The sequence below is a fragment of the Pseudorasbora parva genome, chromosome 6 (assembly GCF_024679245.1).
Source record: "Pseudorasbora parva isolate DD20220531a chromosome 6, ASM2467924v1, whole genome shotgun sequence".
NCBI lineage: Eukaryota > Metazoa > Chordata > Actinopteri > Cypriniformes > Gobionidae > Pseudorasbora > Pseudorasbora parva.
In genome coordinates, this window is record NC_090177.1 from 13,599,543 (window position 1) to 13,625,296 (window position 25,754).

At 35.9% G+C, this 25,754-nt stretch overlaps 2 protein-coding genes across 5 annotated transcripts; one reads left to right on the plus strand and one right to left on the minus strand.

Annotated features, from left to right (window-relative positions):
- Positions 1 to 506: 506 nt before the first annotated feature.
- copz1 (COPI coat complex subunit zeta 1) lies at positions 507 to 8,409 on the minus strand. Of its 2 annotated transcripts, none has more exons than XM_067445716.1 (9): positions 8,275 to 8,409; positions 7,847 to 7,915; positions 6,011 to 6,092; positions 5,843 to 5,934; positions 5,680 to 5,735; positions 5,499 to 5,576; positions 2,548 to 2,599; positions 2,274 to 2,372; positions 507 to 799 (listed from the first exon to the last, which is right to left on the minus strand). In XM_067445716.1, exons 1-9 carry the CDS (start codon positions 8,290 to 8,292, stop codon positions 752 to 754), a joined length of 594 nt encoding a protein of 197 aa, XP_067301817.1. In that variant the 5' UTR covers positions 8,293 to 8,409; the 3' UTR covers positions 507 to 751. The 2 variants fall into 2 exon arrangements, with proteins under 2 accessions (XP_067301817.1, XP_067301818.1); XM_067445717.1 differs by having other exon boundaries at positions 2,274 to 2,312; positions 8,275 to 8,408.
- nfe2 (nuclear factor, erythroid 2) lies at positions 807 to 25,690 on the plus strand. Of its 3 annotated transcripts, XM_067445705.1 has the most exons (5): positions 807 to 1,332; positions 7,504 to 7,628; positions 22,672 to 22,750; positions 23,642 to 23,779; positions 24,287 to 25,690. In XM_067445705.1, exons 3-5 carry the CDS (start codon positions 22,703 to 22,705, stop codon positions 25,493 to 25,495), a joined length of 1,395 nt encoding a protein of 464 aa, XP_067301806.1. In that variant the 5' UTR covers positions 807 to 1,332; positions 7,504 to 7,628; positions 22,672 to 22,702; the 3' UTR covers positions 25,496 to 25,690. The 3 variants fall into 3 exon arrangements, with proteins under 3 accessions (XP_067301806.1, XP_067301807.1, XP_067301805.1); XM_067445706.1 differs by lacking the exon at positions 7,504 to 7,628; XM_067445704.1 differs by lacking the exons at positions 807 to 1,332; positions 7,504 to 7,628 and adding an exon at positions 20,956 to 21,130.
- Positions 25,691 to 25,754: the final 64 nt, after the last annotated feature.

Below are 25,754 nucleotides of genomic sequence, written 5' to 3' on the forward strand. Positions count from 1 at the left end.
GTGTATATATATATCTATATATATATATATAGTTCCATTTCTCAATAGTTTTGTTTTCATAATTTCATAAATGTAGCATTTAGTATCTCAAATGCTAGTTTAAACATTTATATTTGGTTGCTAGAGGTAACATACCAACTCAGCAAGTGTCCCTAATTTTACGTATGAGCAGTAGTAATAGTGATGATTGACGTAAAACTCAAAAAACAGTAAACAAGGTGATCTCAAAATATTGGCAAGGAACAACCGCCCCTCCAAACCCAATAGTGCCTTAAAACAGGAAAAAAAACACCACGGCAGAATTAGGGTGAAACGGTTACTTTACTTCAATCAAAACAAGGGTCAGAGGGAAGAACTGAGAACAAGATCAACCACTGGAATGTACATGAATCGTAATGAAAATCTCACAGTACAACAGTGATATTCACAAAAACCAGCCTTATATTCAAGCGCTTACTGGAATGGGATAAAAAAAAACAAAAAAAACCTTATCCGGTACTTTTCTCCCCCCCCCAAAAAAAGTCCCGCCAAGACAGTATTCCATCTTATTCCTCTTGCATGACAATCTTGAAATGGTCATGCTGCTTGGTCTTATATTTGAGATAAACTCTAGAAGTCGTTTTCAGTGGATGTGCACTTGAACAGTCAAGAAAACACTTGGGCAAAGGGCAGATAGGACAGCAGTGATGAAAAGTGGGTGGAGTCTCATTCATTCCCCTCATCTCAGTTCAGGAACGGGACCAAAAGTGTCCTATCGGAGTAGAGACCATTTGATCTGTTCCTTAGCTGACTGTAGCACCTAGAAATAACAAAAACATCCAATGAATTTAGAACCACGACATTTACTTACAATATTAGTATTATAATAATTATAATGAACATTTTTTAGTTTACATTTTTTAATTAATCAAATATTATTGAAAATTGCTCAAATTAATATATTATTAAAAATAAAAATGTATTAATATATTAATAACAAATATATAATCATTTTAATCCACAATCAATCTGATCATATATGGGTTTCTTTTGATGTCAAACTTTACTTAGCTAATTTAAATCACTTATGATGGTTGTTATAATTAATTTGAGGTGCCATTAGGATCTTATGAAAAAATATATGAAAGTGGGTTCTGCCAATGTATTATAACCTGATGTTTTAAATTATGCAATGCAAAATAATTAGTCACATTTAATTAGAATGGATTACCATCTTCAGAATCATTTATTTGAAATGTTTTGTGTTCCTCTTCAGTAAATCCAATCACTCAGCGAGGACGGATAGACCAAACCACTCCCAAAAAACCTCACTTGTCTCCAAAGCTACAAAAGGTAATTGAATTTTAACGCGTTTGTGTTCTTGACTCATTAATGACATCATTTTTCTTAAAAGACACACATCCATCAGGGTGCTGCTATATAGTTTTTAAAACTTAGAAGAATTCAAGACAAAATATTAGCACCTCAAGATAGTGAGGTTCAAAAGTCTGAAAGTATGGGTGAAAAACGGCTCGATTTTAAAAACGGCTTAACTGCTTAATTTTTTTGTGGAAACCATAATACAGTTTTTAAGGGTTTTTAGACAAATAAAGTTCTTTATATTTTAAATCTTTTGTAATATTTTAAATATCTAAACTGTCATTTTTTGCATACTTGTTGAATAAAAACATTCATTTAGTTCTTTAGAAAACAAAATCTTACTGAACCTAAACTTTTGAATGATAGTGCATCTAAAATGAAAAACTGCAGAAGTGAAAAAGCTTAACTTTTATTCAAAACCATCATGTAAAGGTGTAAACATTATAAAGGGGGATCCTGTAATCGAGTAATGCAGGCGCAGCAAAACATCCAGGAATTAATTCATCATCTTAATTTCCACGAGGCGAGGCAAAGCATAACCGTATAGCAGGGAAGACGAGGAGACAGCCATTAATCACGGACACGAAAGCGATACAGGCAGCCTGTCGCTGGGCCTCTTAAATGAGAACATTAATCAGTCCGCACTCGTGACTACAGCAGCCATGGGGAGCCATCGTTGGCAGACAGCCGCCAATAATTAGCCATCATGTTTACATGCGGCAGATACACACGGGAACCTGGAAAGCTGGGCTAGTAGCGGCGCGGTGGAACGTTCTTAATGTAGGAGCTGTGAAACCAGACCACCACAGACTCGATTTCTAAATGGATCATGGGTAAATCGCAGAGCCGCTATTAAACACAAGAGCTGTGATCGCAACAGGTGTCGCTGAAGGAAGTGCGCCGACTTCTCTCACCTGAGTGACTGTCTGTTCTGTCAGAGGTACGTCATCGCCCTGGAACGAGATGAGAGAGGGAGATGCTGATGACTTTAGGACTGCTGGCTTGCTTGCTTCCTGTCTCGTACATGCAAGATTATTGGAAATCAAACTTAATAGCTGCCTAGCAGTACCATAATGCTCATCAGTGGCGTCAGAGCACGAGAGATGAAGCAGAGGCAACAAATACTAATCAGATTACCATTCACAACAGAGTAATGGAAGTCAATAGAGGAGAACAAGTAGTAGTTACCCTCAAAGCAACACGGTGAACCACCTGCTGTGGGTCGCTCTCCAGGATCACACTGCAAAACAGAACATTAATTCAGTGATTTTTTTTACACTCAGTTCCGATTGTTGCATACTTTCATTTGTTGGCCTCCTTTATAGAGAATATAGAGAAAACAGGAAAGGATGTGGACAGGATCAGGAAATAACACTCGCCAGAATCAATCTGATGTTGCCTGCATGAGCACTAGTGGTCGCAGTGGAGTTTTCAGTGGTCTAGACCCAGAAGGAATCTATGGGCTTTTTTTTTGGTACAAACTTTTTGGAATAGATATAAATTTATACATTTGGCAGATGCATTTATTCTTTCATTGCATTGCAGTCAAGCTATCCATTTTATTAGTTTATACATTCCCTGCTAACCTACTTATTATCTGGGCATTGCGACATGCTCTACCGTTTCAGCAACAGCATTGGCATATATGAGAATATAAGAGTGTAATTACCTTAAATTAAGTAGCTATTTATTTTTAGATATAATTAACACTCAACTATATATATTTAGTGAAAGTTAATCTCTCTAGTGAACTAACCAGCTGTGGACACAGAATGACTTCTGAGGTAAATATAATGCTACATGACATTGTTTACAAGCTGTTTTATTGACACGCTTCTGCTTGAACTGATGTGCCTCTACACTGATCTGTCACTTCACATTAAAGAGCATCAAAACAGCATTTATCGTTTGAATTTTGTGATAAAATGGACAGAACACTTAATATGTTTGTGTAGGAACTCGGACTGTGCTACACATAAAACAAGGCAATTGTTAACTGTTAAAGATTGCATTCAGAATCGTTGCACAACGTATCGGAGGCCCTGTACTGAAATGGTTCGGTACGAATATGTGACAAATCATAATAAAAATTATAAATAATATTAATACTAAAAATACTTATAATATTAATTGTAATACATTACTATAATGTAAAACAATCAATTTCTGAAGGCCAATTAGTAAAACAATAGGTTTGACTCCCAGAGAATGCACATACTGCTTTAAATAAGAGCATCTGACAATGTAAATATAATGTACACTATGATTGGTAGGTTTAGTTTTTGGAAGAACTTGATACTTTTAATCAGATGCATTAAAGGGATAGTTCACTTTAAAATGAAACTTACGTCATCCTTTACTCACCCTCAAGTTGTTTCAAACCTGTATGAATTTCTTTCTTCAGCTGAACACAAGGGAAGATATTTTGAAGAATGTCAGTAACCAAACAGTTAACTGGAGCCATTGACTTCCATAGTAGGAAAAAAAAATACTATGGAAGTGAATGGCTCCAGTTAACTGTTTGGTTACTGACATTCTTCAAAATATCTTCCCTTGTGTTCAGCTGAAGAAAGAAATTCATACAAGTTTGAAACAACTTGAGGGTGAGTAAAGGATGACAGAATTTTCATTTAAAGTGAACTATCCATTTAAATAGTTTAAAAGTGACAGTAAAGACATTTATAAATGTTACAGAAGATTTATATTTAAAATAAATGCTGCTCTTTTCAACTATTTATCAAAGAAACTACATGGTTTCCACAAAACTATTATGCAGCGCAAAATAATGCTTTCAACATTAGTATGCACATTTTGGGATATTGCATGAAAAAATAAATAAATAAATAAAACGCTGGATGGAAATATCAAGATGCGCGTAAATTCTAAAAATGTGCATAAAAAACGTATGTGCTCAATTGAGGGGGATACATTTTAATCAGAGAAGAAGACATAAACTATGATGAAACAAGTTTACTAAATAATTCCTTTGACGCACAACAAAAAACTTGTGTGACTTTGCCTCAACAACACTGGATCACTCGACTAATCAGTGGATCAGTTTCATTGCACAGCAGCTCAAATGTTGGTTTGATTATTCTGAAATGCCTGAGCCAAACTGGTTTGGTTTATTTTCCTCTCAGAAATGTCTCGCATGATTGCGTTCCCAACACCAGCATCCGAACGCAAGATAACATGACAGCGTTTATGGCATTTCATCTTCGCATTATGAGGCACAAGTCATTTATGATCGAGAATAAAGTCACAGTGGCTTCCCCAATTGCAGCAACTTCTATTTACATTACAGATATTTTGTGCTAATTTTCCAGGAAGTGATGAATTTGTTCTCTTGAACACAAGAGATTGAGATGGTGCTTTATTTGCAAATGTTTTATGCGTATTCCAATTTTGTGCATCAGTTAAATTTGCAACTTTGGATGCAAACATGTCAAACGATCATAACTAAAGCTTCTTGAGCAGCACATTTCTGAAGGATCATTACAATTCAGCTTGGATCACTGGAATAAATTACATTTTACAATATATTAATTTAAACTAATAGACAGTATTACTGTTTTTACTGTATTTTTCATTAAATGAATGCAGTGTTGGTGAGATGCATTTCAAAAATTTTACCAACCCCAAAATTTGGTATGGTAGCATACGTAAAGATCTCTATTGGTGTTGTCAAAAGTATGGTACTAAGTCGGTACTGAAATTTAAAAAATGTGACAGCGCTGTTGAGTGGAATCGTAAACACCTCTGATTGACCATTGTGTTCACACGTTTATCTGATGTGTCTGTGATTGGCTACAATGATCAACGCAAAGGAGTGTTTGAAAACACAACCAGTCCGCTGATAGATGCCTGCTTTCAAACTCTCCCGTTATAACCGCTCAGTGAAGAGTGTCATTGATGTACATTTACAGCATGTTTTTGAAGAGCTGATCAATGTAGCCGATCACAGACGTATTTGATGAGCGCGTGAGCACAATGGGCGATCCGAGAGGTTTACGATTCTGCTCAATGAGTCACATTTTTAAAATGTGGTACTTTTGACAACACTAATCTATGGAACAAAAAAGGTTTTCCTCCACTTTTCTTTAAATGTAATACATTTGAATACAATAAGTATGGCTTACCCTCCATCAACAATCTCATCAACGGCCAGGAAAAGACCCTCCATATTTTCAAGCAGTGCTCTCTTTTCCACATTTTTCCTAAAAAGAAGAAGAAAACAATCAAAGTCAAACTTTTTTCGAGGGGGTATGTTGCAGACAGATACCATATAACTCATAATGAGAATAATCTTTCCTACAATACCTCAACATTTGGCTCAAGGAGTCAAAGAGACAATTCAACACTGCCATAAGCATCAGCTATGTAAAGAAAGACAATGAGGTGTAAAGATTGAGTATGAGAGAGTATGAGATTCACATGGTTATGATGGAAAGAGACAAATACTGGATGAAGTATAAAGCATTACCTCATTTTCATGGGAGCTGCCAATTACGTAGAAATACAAATCAATATTGCTCTTGTACACAACCGTTAGACCCTCCAGCAATGCTATTTCACCTGTGTCGAAGAGAGAAAGAATGATTCCAAAATAGGACTTAATGTTGGCGAACACAAGTAATATATAATCGCTTACTGTCTGTCCTGTGTGTCTTGTTGAAGATGTTCTTCTCAAAGGCTTTCTGCTCTTTAACTGTGGGGTACGTGTCATCATAATACTGAAACAAACACAACAGCACAGTCGCAAGCTAATACATGAAGCATATAATACAGAGCCACTTAAATATAGAAGACAAATAAAGTGGTAATAAACACTTCCATACACCCTATGCAAACAAAAAACTTGTTTCTAAAGGTTGTGACTAACAGACTGAACTGTTATATGCTTTTGAATAACATTAGTAAATTATGACAATTATAAAACTATGTTTACTTTCAGGTTTAACCATATAAAGCCGACTATCATATTTGATGAATTTCAATGGTCTCTAAATGATCACCTTGAGCAAAGATTGCTGATAAACCTGTTGCACACAATCTAGTCTGACGGATAGTTCATACTTTTTACTAGCAAGTGAAAGGTAATTTAGTTGCATTCTAAAAATGTCCCTCTTCAGGTATTTTGAGTTTGTATTCATTATTGTAATTAATAATTGATATCGCTATTAAAATTTTTAAAAATGAACACTTACTGGACTGAATCAACTTTTAAAATTCAGGTTTACTGAATTATCCATACACAGGGTTTCTGCAGGTTTTATGAAGGTAAATGTAATACCTTTTTAAGACCAATTAAAGAAAATTTAAGGAATAAATTTAAGGAACATAATACATCAATGTTCTCTAAAGGCTCTCATTTACCTCTAAATTTAAATGTCTAAGCACACATTGAGTTGTATTAATTAAAATTACAATTTACAACAGATCTCCATACAGTTTTTATATATTTTAAAATCTATAGCTTAAAGTTTGAGATAAGAAATCTTGTCAAAGTGATTTCAATTAAAACAAGAACAAATATCAATGTCACTATCAAAATCACTGTCTTATGAGTGTCTTATCCATTTAAATGTACCTACTTTTGATGTATTCATCCAAAATTTGACAGATTCCGTGATATTATGAATTATACAGTACATTTTTTTAATGAATGGATTCTGCAATTCCATCCATGTTCTCTACATCGCTTTCTGCTCCAATTTAAAGGGATAGTTCACCCAAAAATGAAAATGTGATGTTTATCAGCTTACAACCAGTGCGTTCCAAAATGTAAGCGTTATATATGTGTGTGTGTATATATATATATATATATATATATATATATATATATATATATATATATATATATATATATATATATATATATATATATACACACACATATATATTATATACATATATATTATATACATGTGATCACCTTTGACCTTACCAGACGGAAGTAATGACGGATTGGAACACTAGATGAGATTCGTTTGGATATGAGGTAAAAAAACAACAACACACAAATACTGTTCGGTTTCTCACAGAAACCGATCAGTCCGTGTCTTAAGACATCAATGTGTCGTCTTGAGCAGCAGGGTTTTTGTGCATGTTGTCTAAACAATTTTTTATTTTTTACTCTCATAGAGTTGTTACCCATTCAAATGCATTATGTTACCCATTCACTGGCACACAGCAACGGTTGGAGTTAAAAATCTTCATTTGTGTTCTACTGAAGAAACAAAGACACCTACGTATTGGATGCACTGGGGGTAAGTAGATAAACATCACATTTTCATTTTGGGGTGAACTATCACTTTAAGACATTTTTAAGGCCTTACATTGTGGAAGGTCAAATTAAGACTTTTCACGACCCACGGAAACCGTGATAGAGTATTTTCACATGTCAAGCTCTACAGGGTTAAATGAAAGCTCACTGTGTATCAGCTCAAATCTGATCATGATCCTGATGTTCATCTAATGATCTCACCTTGGCATAAAGTCTCTCTCCGTCATTGTCCATGATCAGAACAGCTTTTACAGTGTACAGAGAGGGCTCCTGTTACAGCACAGGCACAAACATGACAGATGAGGACCAATGAATGACAGTCAAATTAATCAGCTGATCAGGGCAAAGGTTGAGCAGACATGTATTTATCATCTCAGATGCCTATCAGCAACTGCTGAGGTTGCAAAATCAATATTATAATAGAATATTTAAACTTTAAATATGAGTTAATACATAACGTTATCCTATACACGCTGTTGTGAACTTGTTTCATTAGTGATTCATTGTTTCGCGGATGTAACGTTAGCGGAAGGGCTATTTGAGCAGGAAACAGAGCAGAATTAACTGCTAGCTGAGGTTCTACACTTTAAATGGATTTATATGGGGATACAGAGATAAAATCATATTACCAGTATTAGCGTATCCATCTTGTACTGTGCAGAAGGCGCTCACTTCAGCTCCGTGTATTGAATTCCTGCGTATGTGTAACAGTTATTTCCGCTTACGACATGAGGTAAAAGGGCAAATCTAAGCGGAAGCACTATAACGTCACTAAACATATAAATAAGAATGTTTCGAATTGCCCTGCATACTCAACGCAGTCATTATTATATAGTTGTCATCATTATAATTATTAACATAAAACAATAAAGAAACATTCAAACAATGACGGGAACATACAATACAATCTACATACTAATACAAGCACATAGCTCGTAGTGTCCAGTTGTGTAAAATGCGTGCGTGTCAGTGTTCTGTTTTGGGTACTTGTGAGTGTTTGAAATTGTCCCAAAGAAATTATTTAATACAATATTAGTTATATTTTTATTATATATCCACTTTACACCACTAATGCAAAACAATGCTTTAAGGGAGAGCCTAACTGAAGGGGGAAAATGAAAAGGAAAAAAAAAAACGAAATTAAAGACACTATTGTACTACAACGCCTTGGATAAGAAATATTTATTTCTATTTAATGCTTTTACTATTGAATCAATATTGTTGTTGATACTTGATAGTTTGGGTCTGACCACACAGTGAACCATAACAGCTTTTATTTATTAAACAATGGCAGGTTTGGGGCAAAAACATGCAATTTGACATGCAGGTTAAAGTAGGCTAAATATAAAAATGAAATATACTAGCAAATTTAGCTACTGTAACTATATACTGTATATGTTGTATTGCAGAGGAAACTCTGTAATAACTCTGTTATGCTAACAGGGACTTCAGCTAACATTATGTAAATGAACAAACATTCTAATGTAATGTTAGTAGAATCTTAATTCAAAGTTATCTGGTTTTTAATGTTCTGAAAAGTTAGCTCAAAAATGTTTTAGTTGGACATTTGTCTAATGTTTTTTAAATTGTACTTTCAAAAGAACATTTAAAAGTCATTTAAATCATTTTAGAATAATGATCAAACAGAATGTTTCCATTAAAAAAGTGGATGTTTTGAACAGCCAGAAATAACATGTTCCTAACTTAATGGAAACGTTAGCAAAATGTTCTTGGAATATATTTTTGTTAGCTGGGACCAATCATGTTCACAGAAAACTCTTGAACTCCCAATCACAGCAAACCACAAACTCATTTTAGACATGTTTTTCCTGTATAATCCTGTATAATCGGAATTTAAAGTTTTCTACCTACATTTTGGCCAATTTAGCAACTGAACTGTGTATTTTAATATAGCTTAGCCTGTTCACTTTAAATGTATCTTAACTGAGGAAACGGTATAGATGTTGAGAAAAATCTAATGGTAGGCCTATAAATTGAAGTTAAAAAAAGTTTTGTGATGGGACTCTCAAAATACTGTCACTGCTGGAGAGTTCAAATATGCAAAAGATGTTCGAAACTTAAAGAGTTAGTTCACCCAAATATGAAAATTATTTCATTAATTACTCACCCTCATGTCGGTGGACACCCGTAAGACCTTCGTTCATCTTCGAAACACAAATTAAGATATTTTTGTTGAAAGCCGATGGCTGAGAAAGGCTTCAGAAAGGCCTCCATTGGCATTCAGTACATTCCCACTCACAAGACCCATAAAGGCACTAAAGACGTCGTTACAAAGTCCATCTCACCACAGTGGCTGTAACAGTAATTTTACAATGCGACGAAAATAGTTATTGTGCGCACAAAAATCTAAATAACGAATTTATCCACCAAGTTATTGACTTGAACTCGACGGATGCGCGAGAATATGATGCAGATCCGCCGTTCAGATTCATGACCCGAAAGAGGAGGATTGCTCACCTGCCAGACCTACACAGAAGACAATAACTTTGTGAATAAAGTCATTATTTAGATTTTTTTTGCGCACAAAAACTATTCTTGTCGCTTCGTAAAATTAGTGTACAGCCACTGTAGTGAGATGGACTTTGTAGCGACGTCTTTAGTGTCTTTTATGGGAATGCCAATGGAGGCCTTTCTGAAGCTTTTCTCAGCCATCAGCTTTTAACAAAAATATCTTAATTTGTGTTCCGAAGATGAACGAAGGCCTTACAGGTGTCCAGCGATATGAGGGTGAGTAATTAATGAAATAATTTTCCTTTTTGGGTGAACTAACCTTTTAAGAATTTGCAGGACCTGGAGGATTTTCTGAAGAACATTGGGCAGTTTAACTGATCATCCATGCAATGACACACTTTTAAACGGGTTCATTTTTATAAATGCAACTTTTTTTTGTCTTGTTGATTATATGTAAACATCTTTTATGTAAGATATTATATTCAGGACAGTACTAAATAAAAAATAACATGCATTTTGTGTAATCGCTCTTACTTTGTTAAAGGTATTCACATTTTCATAGATTCTGCAAGGGAGGGGTGTGTAAACATTTGAGCACGACTGTATGTGGATCCTATTAGTCATGTGTGTGTTTTAGGATAACATAACTACCTGACAATATTTTTATTTTAGAATTTCAAAACAAAACTCACCCTTATTTACATAGTGTTTCAAAGAAGTATTACTAAAGGAGATTCACACTCTACCTTTAGGTACAATGACTTTATCCAGATTTTTCAGCAATGCTTAGCAGTAGTTCTAACCTAAAGTACACCTCGGTCTCTCAAGAACAGACGCTTAGTCAAAGATGATGAGTGAGTCGGGTCCTGATTCTGATTGAGTTTGGAATCTGTTTGCCCTCCATGAATGACACACTAGCCTCAATGACACAAGCCCTCTTCAAAATTGCATATGCTTCCAGCCTGTCCTGTTTTTTCAGCGATAATTTAAGAGATCCTCCTACAACTGGGGATCATAATTACATTGGTCACTTTTTCTGGGAAGCACCACTGTGAAAACTAATCCTTAGAGGGGTTTTCCCTGCGCACGGCTCACAGCTCTTTACTAGCGACTGCACTGACATCAGAGGTCACTTGTTTCGTTCTCAGAGTTAGAAAACGGTTTAATCTAGAGATCTGTGGTGGGATAACTTGTAAGTAAAACTCACGATACTATTCTGAGCATGTTGGCTACATTTAATTTTGCCTATAAAACAAGTCTTGAAGCACAAAGGACTAAAAGTAGTTTCTATTCAGAATAAATGTTCTTTATATGCTTGTTAAGTAAGGTGGCTCACCAGCGAGTTTCGCAATGAAACACTGGGTTTTCACAACTTTACCACGAAGAACATTTCGAAATTACCCTATGTTATATCAGAGAGGATACAGTATGCGTTTCCTTGGTGTCATTTTTTTTTCCAGGTATGGTTATAATGTCACCCAGAGTATCAAGCTTCACAGTTCTGTTTACAGATCAAGATTTTTTCTTTATATACTTTGTATCATTATGTTTCTTATTTGCCATGTTCATTATATACTGCCAGTTTGGGGTCAGTATTATTATTATTATTATTTTTTTTTTTGGAAAGATATTAATTATTTTATTCTAAAATTGTGCATAACATTTTTTGACAGTAAAGACAAGTTCTGTACTTTGTTCTTTATTCACAAAAGGGAAAAAAGCAGGATTAAGTTATATTTTAAATCATAGAGAGTTAAGAAAATGTACCAGCCATAAATATTTTTTTACTGGCAATGAAACTGTTTTTGCAAAAACAGGCAGCAATGACATAAACAATTATTTTCATAACTCTATTAAAGACAGTGTGTAATAAAATAAGAATAAATAATACAATTACAAGCAAAAGGACAAATAAATACAATATACCAAAGATACAAGAACATGTTTTTCATGTAGGTCTGACAGTTTCCAGGTTCAGTATTATAATAAAAAGAAAAGCTGCAAGCAGTGTTGAAAGGGCCCTCAAACCCATGCCACCACCCCCAGTGGCCTCAGGAAAACAGTGAATATTGGCGACGTATTTAAGCGGTATTTAAGTCACTTTGATATGCCACACTTCCTACTGTAAGCAGGTGGCGCTTTGACTATAACTGAATATTGGCATTGTTGTCTTTAGGCCAGGAATCTTATCAAACATGTGAAGTTTAAGGCAGATTGGACATTGTATGTTACAGCAACTTCCTGTTCCGTATAGCAGTTATTCACATAAATTAGCACTTAGTTAAGTGTTACTTGATTTAACGTGTTTCTAGCATGTAGATGTAGATTCTTGGCATGTAGATGTCTTCAGGCCAGGACTCTTATCAAAACATGTGATGTTTGGGGCAGATCAGACATTTTATGCCCAAGTTACAACAACTTCCAGTTTCACGGCGAAACATTGCAATTTGCCGCCCCGGACACGCCCTTCAGTGAAAACTCTAGACCTTTACAATTTAACATCGCAAAGGACTTAAGAGTTTGTTAAAGTACAACGTCTGGAAATGGCAAAAGGTGCACAAAAATTGCAGATAAATTTCAGTCACTTCCTATTGGGTTTTCAGGTTTTGCTCAGAGGGACTTTTTTGTATGTATTGGGCTGTTACATGCATGCGTATAACGAATTTCATACTTGTATATGAAACGTAGCTTGAACGACACTTAATTAAAATTTTGTAGGTGGCCCTATCGAGCCATTTTACTACACCTAATTTTGAAACCCATATCAGATGTAAATTTTCACCACTTCTGACGCCTGTGCAGTTTCATGAGTTTTCGTCAACGCTATATCACAACCAATTCAAACGTATTTTACAAGGTAGGTTTTGGGGTGGGGTTTGAGGTAGGTCATTTGTACGAATTCATACGAATTTGGCAACTCGTCAAATACATACGATTTAGCAAAAAATGTACAAATTCGTACGAATAAGGTCGTACAAAATCGTACGAATTAGCCACCTCGTAAAATTGGTAAGAATTGCCGTGAGATTGGGTTGGTTTTCGAGCATGTTTCATTTTGGAGGAGAAGAAGAAGATGATTCCAATAGGGTCCCCACACAATAAGTGCTTGGGCCCAAATAACACTACATAGTCTTCACTGTATAAATTAAACAAACTTATTAATTAATCCTTATTAAAGTTACAAAAGTTGTTCAGTCAAGAGCAGTGAATTATTTTTTTTTCTTTGTCCATTTTTGTTTGATTAACACAGACAGTAGCAGAAATATTAGGCTGCTGTCACTTTAGGACCTTATGCATGGATCCATCTAATATTTTGAGCTGGCATAATACTGTACACATTAGTTTATTTTCTCAAATGTTTATATTCACTAAAGACAACCAACTATGTTTACTCGTTATTTTTTGACATAATTTTGTGTGAATTTGTCTGCTCAAGTGCAAGAAGACATGAAAGATATCTCAGTTTAGTATTCACGCGCTGTGAGACTCGGGTTTCTTGGTGTGTTTCGGACCATAGAATGTAAAAAAATATGGACGTAGTGTCCGTGAAGTCACCCATTGGATTCCAATAAGCCGTTCTGAAGCGTAAACTAGAGACGAGCTGTGTTGCCATCTTGCGAGCGAGTCATCGCGTGTCACTCCCGGATAACAGAAAATGGGCCAAAAGGCGGGACGTAAGCGGAACTTTGGTGAAGCAATGACTATACACAAATTACAAAAAATGTAATTAGTTACAAGAAATATGGCAACCTAAATTTGCGTGACCTAACGATGTGCTCATGCATATGTTCACAAGCTGCCAATAATTAGCAACGACCAGTTGTAGCAATAGAATACATGTTCCTACAGGTATAAGATTATTTTATTAATCATCTGGCAAAATGACCGTCAGAACCTAAACTACAGGGCATGAGTTCCGGACGGATTGGCCAGATACTGCATCCTACCATCACAGATCAGCCGCTGCGTATGAATCACAGGTGTCCTGAGGTTTTCAGGCAGTGGACTCGTACCATACATAATATGTCAGTAACAATAGAGAAAACTGCAAAGTTTGTGTAATTGTGACTTAAAGTCCCTTTGTAACGTGCACGTATGTTTTAATTATTTTCTGTCTTTAAGTGGTTTTCTTTACGTTCATTTTATCCTTTATCATTTACAGCGCGTCATGCATTACGTTACTGCCGCGCACTGCTCTGAGTGCAGCATAATTCCTCATAACTGGTTATTTCATGTTCTTAAAATGTGTTTGTGTAAAACAATTCCGTGATCACGGAAAGCAGGGCCCTAATATTAGCAACACAGCTCACAATGACAGTGTTCAGTTTTATTGCTGTATTAATTACATTACATTTGGCAGACACATTTTTACATTAATACATCCTGTTTTGTCAATAAATTACGTTTTATCTGTAAGTTTTGGCCATTGCCTGACATCATCTACACAATGTTCCCTTTCACCAGACATGTTATTTAATGTGCAGGATCCGCTTTCATTGAAATGTAATTAGAGGACACCGGCAAGTGTCACACCGTCACGCACTTCGCAGGCATGCAGTAATGGAGGCAGGCAAGATGGCGGCGCCCATAAAGTTTGCGGCGGATTTGTGTATAGACGGCGGATAAATGGCTATCCACCTGTCACTCAAAGTGGCCATGCCCTTAATTATGCAGAACTTTAAGGCTTTATATAACGTTAACAAATGAGTTATAAAAAAAATCACCCCCCTCACAGTTGTCATGAAGGTGAAAATTAGCCGCATAGGCCAAAATGACAATTTGTACCAGGCTGTAAAAAAAAAAAAGTTCTGCTGTAAAGCTGGGAATTTTGACATGGGGCTCAGTGAGATTCTGCTCCCTTCTGGAGTCTGGCCCTAGTGGCCAGTCGATAAATTGCAGTTTACATTACTTCCGTATTGGCTTCAAGAGAGACCACGGGAGGTTGCCGCTTGATGTGTAGGCCTACGCACACAAAGCTTTCCACACTGCGCCAATAATGCTCCCTTTCGCATCTTGTTGCCCTTGAATATTTAAATTGGCATGACTTAAACTTTCGTGATGAAGCAGCATTCACATTTGTTCACGTTCATGCATTGTTAGAATTCATAAAAATGTTACCAGCCAACTAGCGAGTAACATAGTTTCTTATATTAGCCAACGCTGATTGTTACTTGCTTTTGACGCTTGGCAAATGTTAAATTTAGGCCCTGGTTGGATTTATTTAGAGTTGTGCTTCTTGTAATTAATTTTGTCTTTATATAAGGCCTACAATGTTCAAAAGTTAATTATTATAAATTAATTTCTAAATCATTGTATTATGAGTATACCTATATTAGGGCTGTGCAATATATCAGAATTATCGAAATATTGCAAATGTACATATCGCAATACACATATCGCAACGGCACGCAATATCTGAATGATTTTAATAGGCTACTTCAACATTGTGAAAAGTGTATGTTTTAGGTCGGCATATTATATACTGTAGCAGAGAATAGACTGGGCTCATGGCTGTTACGTGACTTGCTTGACGTTAAAAAGAGTTCAACTCCTTACAATCTCATGCTGTCTGACACACACACACACACACACACACACACACACACACACACACACACACACACACACACACACACACACACACACACACTAAAACATTTATGTTCAAATTATATTAGCAGATTATGACAAATTTATGCTAAAACACTGCTGGTCATATTTAGAAGTTGTAGCGATGCTTTCTTATCCCAGAGAGAATGTGAAACATTCATTCTCAGTTTTTAAATATTTTTAAAAAATATAATTTAAATAGATTTTACAAACTAATAGCAATATCGTATCTCATATCGAATATCGCATTATTTAAAAATGTATTGCATATCGCATTTTTCTTTGTCTTTGACTCCTCAAATGTACAGTTTAAATATTTGCAGTAGAGATGATCTTCTTAGAATCTTATTAGTCACCAAACAATCGTTACACCTGTCAGACTCAAATGAGGAACCTGTGCCCACAATATAATTGCACATAGTAACTGTGTCTCAATAGTGCTTGAGATAAAACTCTCAGATAATCGGATGTCTTTCACAATACCATCTTTATCTGTTCGGTCACTGCAGAGTATGTTGCCACTCATCTTTTTCACACTGTATCAGAATGGTAGTGATGGACATCACATCATCATCATCATCATACTGGCCTGTGATGGGTGTCTGACATGGAGGTGGCTCTGTATCCCACCCGGTTCCCAGTGTGGGCATGGGTGTGGTGAGAGTTGTGGTTGCAGATGGAGAGGAGACAGGGGGAAAGGGGATGTTGGCTGACGGAAGCTCTGTTGAGCGCTGATAAAGGCTTGTCTAGGTGCTCATGCTAACTGTTGTGGTTTCTGGCATGAGACGGGGGTAAAGGGGAGCTGCTTACACGATCGTTGTATTCTTTAATTCACCCGGCCTCCTCTATTGCACAATACAGCCTATACCATACTGCCAGTATACCATACATACCAGTGCAAAACTGCATCTTGTTCCTTAATGAAAGCAGGGAAATCGGACTTGTTGAACAAAGGAGTTCACATGGTGAATGTCATAAATCTACCCATTTGGTGTGCATAAGTGGCACTTTTATAATAATAAATAAAGGTTCTTTATTGGTATTGATGGTTCCATGAAGATCCTCCATGGAACATTTTTCTGTAAAAGGTTCTTTATAGTGAATGAAGACTCTTGAACTGTTGATTGAAAGGTTATTTGGGGAACCCAAAAAACATCTTTGGAACCTTTATTTTACAAATCGTGTTAATTTTACAAATAATTCTAAAATATTTCTTCTAAAGATTCTTCTACGTTTCTGCTTATTTCCAGGTCTAAATGATAAAATCTCTCATATAATATATATTATAATATATTATATATATTATATAACATGTTTTAAACCTGACTATTTGCAGGCACGCATGGACCTGTTTACTAAGCAGATTGATATATTGCAAGAATGCGCTCCATTATATATATATTGAGGTTTAAGAGAATGCTATTTGTTTAGAGCTGTACAGAATTTATATTTTTCATTGGATGAAATTACACTCTTACTCTTGATTACTCATACACATATTTTCCACTTTTCCCAGCAGCAGGACAAATTTTCCCAATAGACCACAAACCAAAGACACGAATGCTCTCATCGTAAGTAGCTCGGAAGGTTTTTCCGTGTAATTGAAAGTGTGTTCTCATGTTTACTTGTGGCTAATGACACCCTGATAGTAATGTTTTTTTTTTTTTGACAGGAATAAATAAATAGTTGTTGAAAGTATAAATACTGTTCAAAATTTAGGGTCGGTAAGATTTTTTTATTTTTTTGAAAGAAGTTCTTATGATCACCATGACTCCAATTATTTAATTAAAACACGTTCCATGCTATTTTATTTTAAAATGTAATTTGTTACATATTTGAAATATACATCTTTTGGAACATTATAAATACCTTTACTGCCACTTCTTGCTAAATCAAAGTTTACTTTAAAAGTTTTAAATTTGACTGACCCCAAACATTTGCAAATAAATAATTATAAACTGGCAAAAAAATCACATTTATAAAAATAAATATAAATTAATGTTTAGATATCAAATAAATATTGTTAAATTACACACACACACACACACACACACACACACACACACACACACACACACACGTATAAATAAAATGTAACAATAAAATATCTAAATATTAATTTATATCTATTTATTTAAATGTAATAATTTTTGTCTATCTATCTAGCTATCTATCTATCTATCTATCTATCTATATATATATATATATATATATATATATATATATATATATATATATATATATATATATATATATATATATATATATATTATTGTCAAATTGATCAAGTTGTGATTAAAGCTGCAAAATATGCTGCAGAGCATATTTTTATTTTAACACAAAACAAAAAATCCTAAGAGTTTCCTCTTACCTTTGGGAAGCAGAAAGAACAGGAATAGTTGGATGGGTCAGGATGGTGTCAAGGGGCTGTTTCACTTCCTGTGGTCAAACCAAAGAAGGTCAAAAGCATCACGGGGCGACAACGTGACAGAGGGTGTAATGACTACAAATATACAAGAAAACACATTAAATATAGGCTACATTGAACAGCAAGAATAAATAGATGACAACAAGGACAACAAGGTCACACTGCAGTGAGATATAGTAGTGAGATGCAGTGTGACTCTATGACCTGAACTATGTACAGAGAGAGTCAGAACGGCTGTTTGGGTTGGAACACGCCAAATCCCAAACCACTGTGGTGGATGTAATAGCAGGCTGTTTTCATGTGTGTGTTTGTAGGTGGTTGAGCCGGGTGGGTGGGTGGGTGCTAGGAATCAAGGCTTGGGAAGTCCCGTCTCTCTGGTTCCTGGCAGGCGCCCACCTCTTTGGACGATGTCAGCCACCTACGTCCATCATTATGGTGAATTTACATACAAACATATTAACGTGTGGGAATTGAAACACAGCATTGTAAAAGACGAGCGTGAACTAGTATCTAGAAACTACTGGCACAACGCTGTAACACGCCTTGATAAACAGTTTTTAGTCATAACTTTCTATTTCTCTTGTACCTATTGGCACTTCACAGGCAGTTCTAATGATTGTGGACCACATGCACCTGAATGCTCTATTATTGAGAACTTTAAGAAATAAGGACATTAAATGTAAAGAGTATGTAAACATTTTTTTTTTTTTGCTTCAGAAGGTAAATACATAATGACTAAAGAGTCATTATATTGTAAATATATTCAAATATTGTTTTTCTTTGTGTGTTGATTATGGGATCATTTTATTGAGATGATGCAGTTCACTGTAAAAAATTAAATAAAATAATGTTTCCAATTGAACATTTTCTGACTGATCAGATTTCAGTTGGCAAAATTTAATTTCTGTGAAATTATGCAATGTATGACATGCAATTTGGCCAACTGAAACATTTAGATGGGATCAGTCACTAGAAAATGTTCAATTGAAGACCTGATTTTTTAACAGTGTTTTTAAAAAATGTTAAAACATAAACATTTATTTTTTAAAAAGTTTATTTTTAAATAGACAATAACCACTTTTTAATGAACACAAATATTGCAATGCATAGTTTAGAGTAATGTTTGAGAGAGAGAGAGAGAGAGAGAGAGAGAGAGAGAGAGAGAGAGAGAGAGAGAGAGAGAGAGAGAGAGAGAGAGAGAGAGAGAGAGAGAGAGAGAGAGAGAGAGAGAGAGAGAGACGACTGTATTAAGCAAAAGTTAATATGGTTGAATTTATTATGCTTCTTGCTTACTGTTGGATCAGTTTCTCATCCAGAAGCAGAGGTGGGCAGTAGTGAAGTATTTTTTACTTTCTACTCAAGTATGCATATATTATCACAGTTTTTCTTTGGAAAACTTTTAGTTCACTACATTCCAAAGCATAATGTCATACTTTTTACTGCAATATGTTTTATAAATAAAAGTTGTTGTTTTTTTACCTTTAATACTCAATTACATTATTACAAAATTACATAAAAATGTAGTACTTTCTTTCTTGTACTCAAGTAAAACTTTGAATTACCTTTACTTGATTTTTTAATGTAATTAGGGGAATTAAATTATATTCAATATGAGCAGTAAAAAATACAATATTATGCTTTGGAATGTAGTGGCGTAAAAGCAAGAGGACAAGAAGAACACTGATTATGTACATATACTTGAAAAATATCCACTGTAAAAAAAAAAAAAAATCATGTTTCCAATTTAACAATTTCTAGTGACTGATCAAATTTTAATCTAAATTTTTCAGTTGGCCAAATGGAATTTCTGTGAATTAATGCAATTTAATTCACAGAAATTTAATTTGATCGACTGAAAGATGTAGATGTGATTAGTAACTAGAAAATTTTAAATTGTAGAACTGATTTTATTTTTTTACAGTGTATTTTTTAAAAAAAGGAAAACTATTTCACTTATGTCCGCCTCTCACTCACTCCAATAGCAGTCCTTGGTTTCTAATGATTGTGGACCATCATGCACCTGAACGCTCTTAAAGTGGCGAATTATTGGGGGTGGCTGTAACACGATAAGGCATCGGTCAAATAAAATGAACCACTTCAAATGAACAAGGAAAACACATCCTTTCACCTCGCCTGACAATCGTGCCTCAACAATCGTGCCGATTGTCCCGTGTGTGTGATTTTGGAGGGACTTCATCAAGGACTCGAATGGTCACTTGCAATGTAAGACACGCTCTTCCACCCTCCCGTCCCCCCGCTTTCACTGGCTGTTTGTGGTTGTGCGGAAGATACGGGAACAATGTGGCCTTTCTTACCTGTTGAAGGTGTACATTCCATCCCTACTAAAGCAAGTCAGAAAACAGCCCCTCCTCCGCGCAGCAATCCCAGATTTAACTCCAGGTGCGCCTGCATTCAAACCACATCCTTCACACTGAGTTTCCTTTACATGATCACCTCAGGTCATTTTTGCACCCCTTAAAACACATGGTTCTAACTGAGGAAGTGATTTTGTGACTGATTTTAGGACATGAACACACCAAAGCTGTGGATGTGAATCACTTGTCCATAAACCACAATCTGAAGGGTCTAAATCTATATTTGGTCTGGGAAGTCCACAGGATCAGGCTCAAGCTTTATATATATTTATCCATGGCTTAACTGTTTTTGGTCTTTTTTTGTGGGCAACATAATTTAAAGATATCAAAGTGGCAAAAAGTGTGGGTGCTTTACAGGAAACCTGCTTGCATCGCCCATAGACCCATCCCATTTGTCAGACAGGGTGAGTGGGAGAAAGAGTGAATGAGAGAGAAAGACAGGTTGAGCGCATGCACACTTGTAGTTCAAAACTAAGAGCATGCAGCGAACTCTTTCACTCTGCAGTTTAACACAGGGGTCAGTGGTTTCTGCTCACAGGACAATATGATATTGTGAAGACTTTTTCATCCGAGCTCAGTGCTCAAGGAAATGCTAATAAGGTACAGTTGGTCATTTCTTCTTCTTTGAGTTAGTTAGGAAGTGTTTTTTTCAGTAAATATGACAGTTGTTGACAGATCTTTTACAATTGCTGTTCACTTTCAAATCTTCAAGATTTTAAACAAGCTTTTAGAGTCGTAATTCTAGTCAAAAAACTCTCTAAGGACACATTCAATGTGAAGTTGTTAACTTTTTTGCCTCATAGACTGAATATAGGTTGACAATTATGAACTGTGTACAGGTTATTTTATATTGTAAATATATGTATAGGCCTATGGGATTGTAATTTAAAAACTTTTGAAAAATGAATTTAAAGAAATGTGTTGCTTCATTGAAGACCGAAATATGCGCATGATTTCTTGGTCAAACTTTTCTTTATTTTCTGCAGTCACTTTTTGATTCTGACATATTTTGCATTACTCATAGTTTAGAGTAATGTTTACAAAATGAGAGGAAAAAAATTAATAAATGAAATAAAATATTGTTTACTTTTTCATATGTCTTGCTTACTGTTGGCTCATGTACGCTTGTTCGTGGTTAGTACCACAGCTGATGTTGAAACTTGGGAGGCCGGTCCCACAGCCCTGTCCCCTCAAAATTTCAGAAACTAGTCAAAGGAAATAAGCTAGACTCCGTGGTGAAGGCAGGATATATGTCTTTTACCCTCAAAATGACAAAAGGAAAGAAGTGTTTTGTTCAATATCTCACCACACGAAATGTCAAACCATTAGATGTTATAAGAATTATTGCTGTCACGTCCTGTCAAACAAGACAGAGGATATACATTTGTACACAATTAGCTAGACTGAACAGCCTTTATAATGGATTAAAATGGGTATTGCTTCTTACAAAAATAACCAGCATTTATACTAAACGTTTATGTTTTGTAAAATTGTTAATTTTAAATTAGAAAGAATTTCTAATCAGTTTTTCCTCATCGGTACAGTTAATACTTACATTTGACTGGTAGTAGAATGACATCTGAATGCATTGTTTTTATTGCACCAGAATAAATGCCCAATTTAACAAGAATCCGATATTAAAATGTCAAGCGGTTGTTGTGTATAAAAAGCAAACCACCAGATAATGAGGCATCTGTTTTACACAATCATATAAATAAGATGAAAACAGTGGTAACCGGAATGACTGCTAATGCATATTGACTATCACTATACATCAGCTAAAGGAGTGCACTGAGAAAGTCTTCCTGACATTCTGTCTGTGGTTAGGCCCCTGCCTCCGTTTACTGGAGAACAGGCTGGCTCCCGAAAGATTGTCTTATCAAGGGTTGACATTACTGTTCGAAAAGCCAGCTGATAGGACAAATCCAGCCCAACGAAACTTCTTGTCCAGTCACACAACATGACATATGGAGCACATGGGAAGAAAAACCGTTTAAAATATAAATAAATATATATATATATATATATATATATAGGTCACTACTGGCCTATTACCCGTTATGTGAACGCTAGCATTGTTTGTGTCTGTTCTCGTTCGTGTTTGACAAATAAGTTGAAAATGTTTTATTTTTATGTTTTAGACTGATTCACTGCATCAGGGGTCTGTCTTGAATGTGTTCAGCAATCAACGGTGGACTTCCCCTGAGGATCAGCTGTGAGGTGAGTATCTATATGATGAAAAATATATTATAAATCAGCTGTTTTCCCAACGTGAAAAGGTCATATAGATTTTCTTGATATGAACGTATCTTTGACGTTTGACGTTTATGTATTGCCAAACTTACTTAGTCTTTTCAGTTGAAGAAAAATAATTGAAAACAAAACTCACAAGAATGTAAAATTAAATGTAAATTTATTTTAATTTATAAAATTAAACTAAGTATAATTTGTCTTACTGCACTAGCAGATTTAATTCAAAGAAAAATGTTGCTTTGTTTAGGACATTGACATATGCGCCTGGTTATTTTTCGGCCCCACTTTATATTAGGTGGTAAAATATAAGTAAAATGTACTTATTGTGTTCATATTGTATTTCAAGACTCTTTTGCTGATATTGCGGTGGGATACGAGTAAAGTTAGGGACAGATGTGGTGGTATGGGTAAGTTTAAGGGTTGGGTTAGGTGTAAGGGAAGTGTCAACAGTGTAATTATTACAATTTAAAAACATGTATGTACACAATAAGTGCATTGTATCAAATTATTAATTATATTTTTGGTAACTAGTAGGTTAGTTAAGGCCAGCTAATATAAAGTGGCTTTAACTTTTCATTATTTTTCATTAGACACTAAACTGCAGTCACTTTTTGATTACCACAAATATTGCAATGTATGATTTAGAGTAATGTTTAAAAAATGAGATAGAAAATTTGAATGTAATACCATAGTTTAATTTACCTTCCTTGTTTACTGTTGTTACTCATTTATTATACATATCCAAACATACAGTATATGAATGTGTGTGCGTGTGTGTATACACATAGGCTGAAAAAAGTTGGTCTAATGGTTTACAAAGTAGTATAATAGTTTTTGTATAATTTGTATAATTTCAAGGGACTGGCAAACCCAGGAAGACTGCATGGGGAGGTGTCAATGTCCACCAATGTCACTGGATTCCGGGCACATCGTTCCCCCCAGCATTTGGAGATGGACTTGGCCTGGCAGGAACTGATGGCCATCACTGAACTTCAGGTCAGTACACTGGAACGCCACATCAGGTTCCTCTTTTACATGAACAAACAGCAAAACTCAAGAAAACATCTGATTATTTGGTGGCAGGATATAGGCAATCGTTTAAGAGTGAGTGCAAGCAGCCTTAATGTATCGGTGGCCTTGTAACATTTTTCTAATGCTGAATCCTCTATAAACATGCATTGAGCTGAGCTAAGATCTGCAACAATGGGCCAATTGAGTGATGCGAGGATAAAGGCAGACAGAGAAAGAGGGTGACTGCTGTATATTGCCGACAGCCCCCTGCATAGCACAATGACCATCTGTTTCGACATGAAACCCGAGCGCTCCTAAGTAAGACCTGCATAAGCTACGGGTGGCACATTCACCCAGGTGGGCTGGTCCTGTAGAGAGCAGCTGACTGAATACAACCCTCCTCTGCAGCACAGAGTGTTTTATTTCACAAGAGTTTGATTTGAATAACCAACTAGAAGTTCTTGTTATTAAAACATTTTTTTTCCCCCTCAGGAGTTTGAGATACCCAATGAGAATCCCTTTGAAGCGACCCCATACGTCTCCATGGACCCCATGGTTTCCCAAGGGGGGTTCGGGATGAGTCAACATCAGCCAGAATCCATTCCAGCTGCTTGTGATGCCCATCCTACTGGTGTTTATGAAAATGCATACCCAGAAATGATGCCACCCTATCAGCGTTTGAACCCACACATGGATATGCACTATGGTCTCAATTCCCCCAGAATGCTTGCGAATACGCAAGCTTTTCATCCACCTCTCATGAGTCTTTTGGAGCACATGAACATGTCAACACGCAGTCATGGGATGGCAAAAGATGCCGTCATCAATCTTCATGGCACAGGACAAATCAAACAAGTTTGTACGGATGATCTGGAGTCAGATTCTGGTTTGTCGCTTGGTTCAAGCCCGCCGCTCGCTTCTCCTGAGAATGGGGTGCATGGAGTACCTACATACTTACCTGCAGATGGCATGATGGGCTATAATGAAAGTATTGGGGAACAGTGTCGCATGCGGCCTAGTCTGCTTGGCTCTGCTGACTACCAGCAGTCCTTCTGCTCATACCCTGGAGCGTCTTTTTCCACAGCTGCAAATATGCAAGCTGCCAACCAGACTTACCAACCACTGCCTTCAATGAAGCAACCGGTTTTACCCTCAGCCCTGCATGATCTACAACTAAATAGCTCAGGTTTAACAAGATTAGGTTCATATCAGGCTCCATACCCAAAGCCAAAAGGCGTTCCCGTACCCCTGAGCAGAGATGAGCGACGAGCCCTCGCTCTAAAAATCCCATTTTCCCTTGAAAAGATTGTGAACCTACCAGTGGATGACTTCAATGAGCTTTTGACCCAGTTCACACTGAACGACTCACAACTGGCACTCGTGAGGGACATTCGGAGACGAGGGAAGAACAAAGTTGCAGCTCAGAACTGCCGCAAACGGAAGTTGGAGAACATTGTGCATTTAGAAAATGAGTTGGGACAACTTAGAGCCCAAAGAGAACATTTAACCAGAGAAAGACTGGAGTTTCAGCAAAACCTAGCCATTATCAAATGTCGGCTCTCAGATCTTTACACCCAAGTGTTTTCACAGCTACGTGATGAAGATGGACACCCTTATTCAGTTGACGAGTATTCACTACAACAAACTAATGATGGCAACGTTTACTTGGTGCCTCGGAATACAGCACTGGAGGGTGAATGAACTTCAAAAAGGGTTGTGTCACCACTTAATATGGACAAACTAAATGTGCAGCCAATGAATAATTACAAATGAATGGATAAATATTTAAACTATTTTAAGAGATGACAGTAAGTTAGAGCATTATAACAATATAGTCAAGACTACAGAAGTTCAAAGATAAAGTTATTACTTTAGGCTAAGAAAGCACTTAACTTTTCAGGACTTTGGGTCTATAGACCATAACAAGTAATTGTCTACACTGCATTTGTCCAAAATGATT

Excerpts from the sequence above, each read along its gene's own strand:
- copz1 (XM_067445716.1), bottom strand. Across the intron at positions 6,093-7,846 it reads GAGAGAGACTTTATGCCAAG|TATTATGATGACACGTACCC; the intron begins GTGAGATCATTA and ends TGTTTGTTTCAG. Across the intron at positions 5,577-5,679 it reads TCCTTGAGCCAAATGTTGAG|GAAAAATGTGGAAAAGAGAG; the intron begins GTATTGTAGGAA and ends TCTTCTTTTTAG.
- nfe2 (XM_067445705.1), top strand. The coding sequence starts at position 22,703 with ATGTGTTCAGCAATCAACGGTGGACTTCCCCTGAGGATCAGCTGTGAG. Across the intron at positions 22,751-23,641 it reads CCCTGAGGATCAGCTGTGAG|GGACTGGCAAACCCAGGAAG; the intron begins GTGAGTATCTAT and ends TATAATTTCAAG. Across the intron at positions 23,780-24,286 it reads TGGCCATCACTGAACTTCAG|GAGTTTGAGATACCCAATGA; the intron begins GTCAGTACACTG and ends TTTCCCCCTCAG.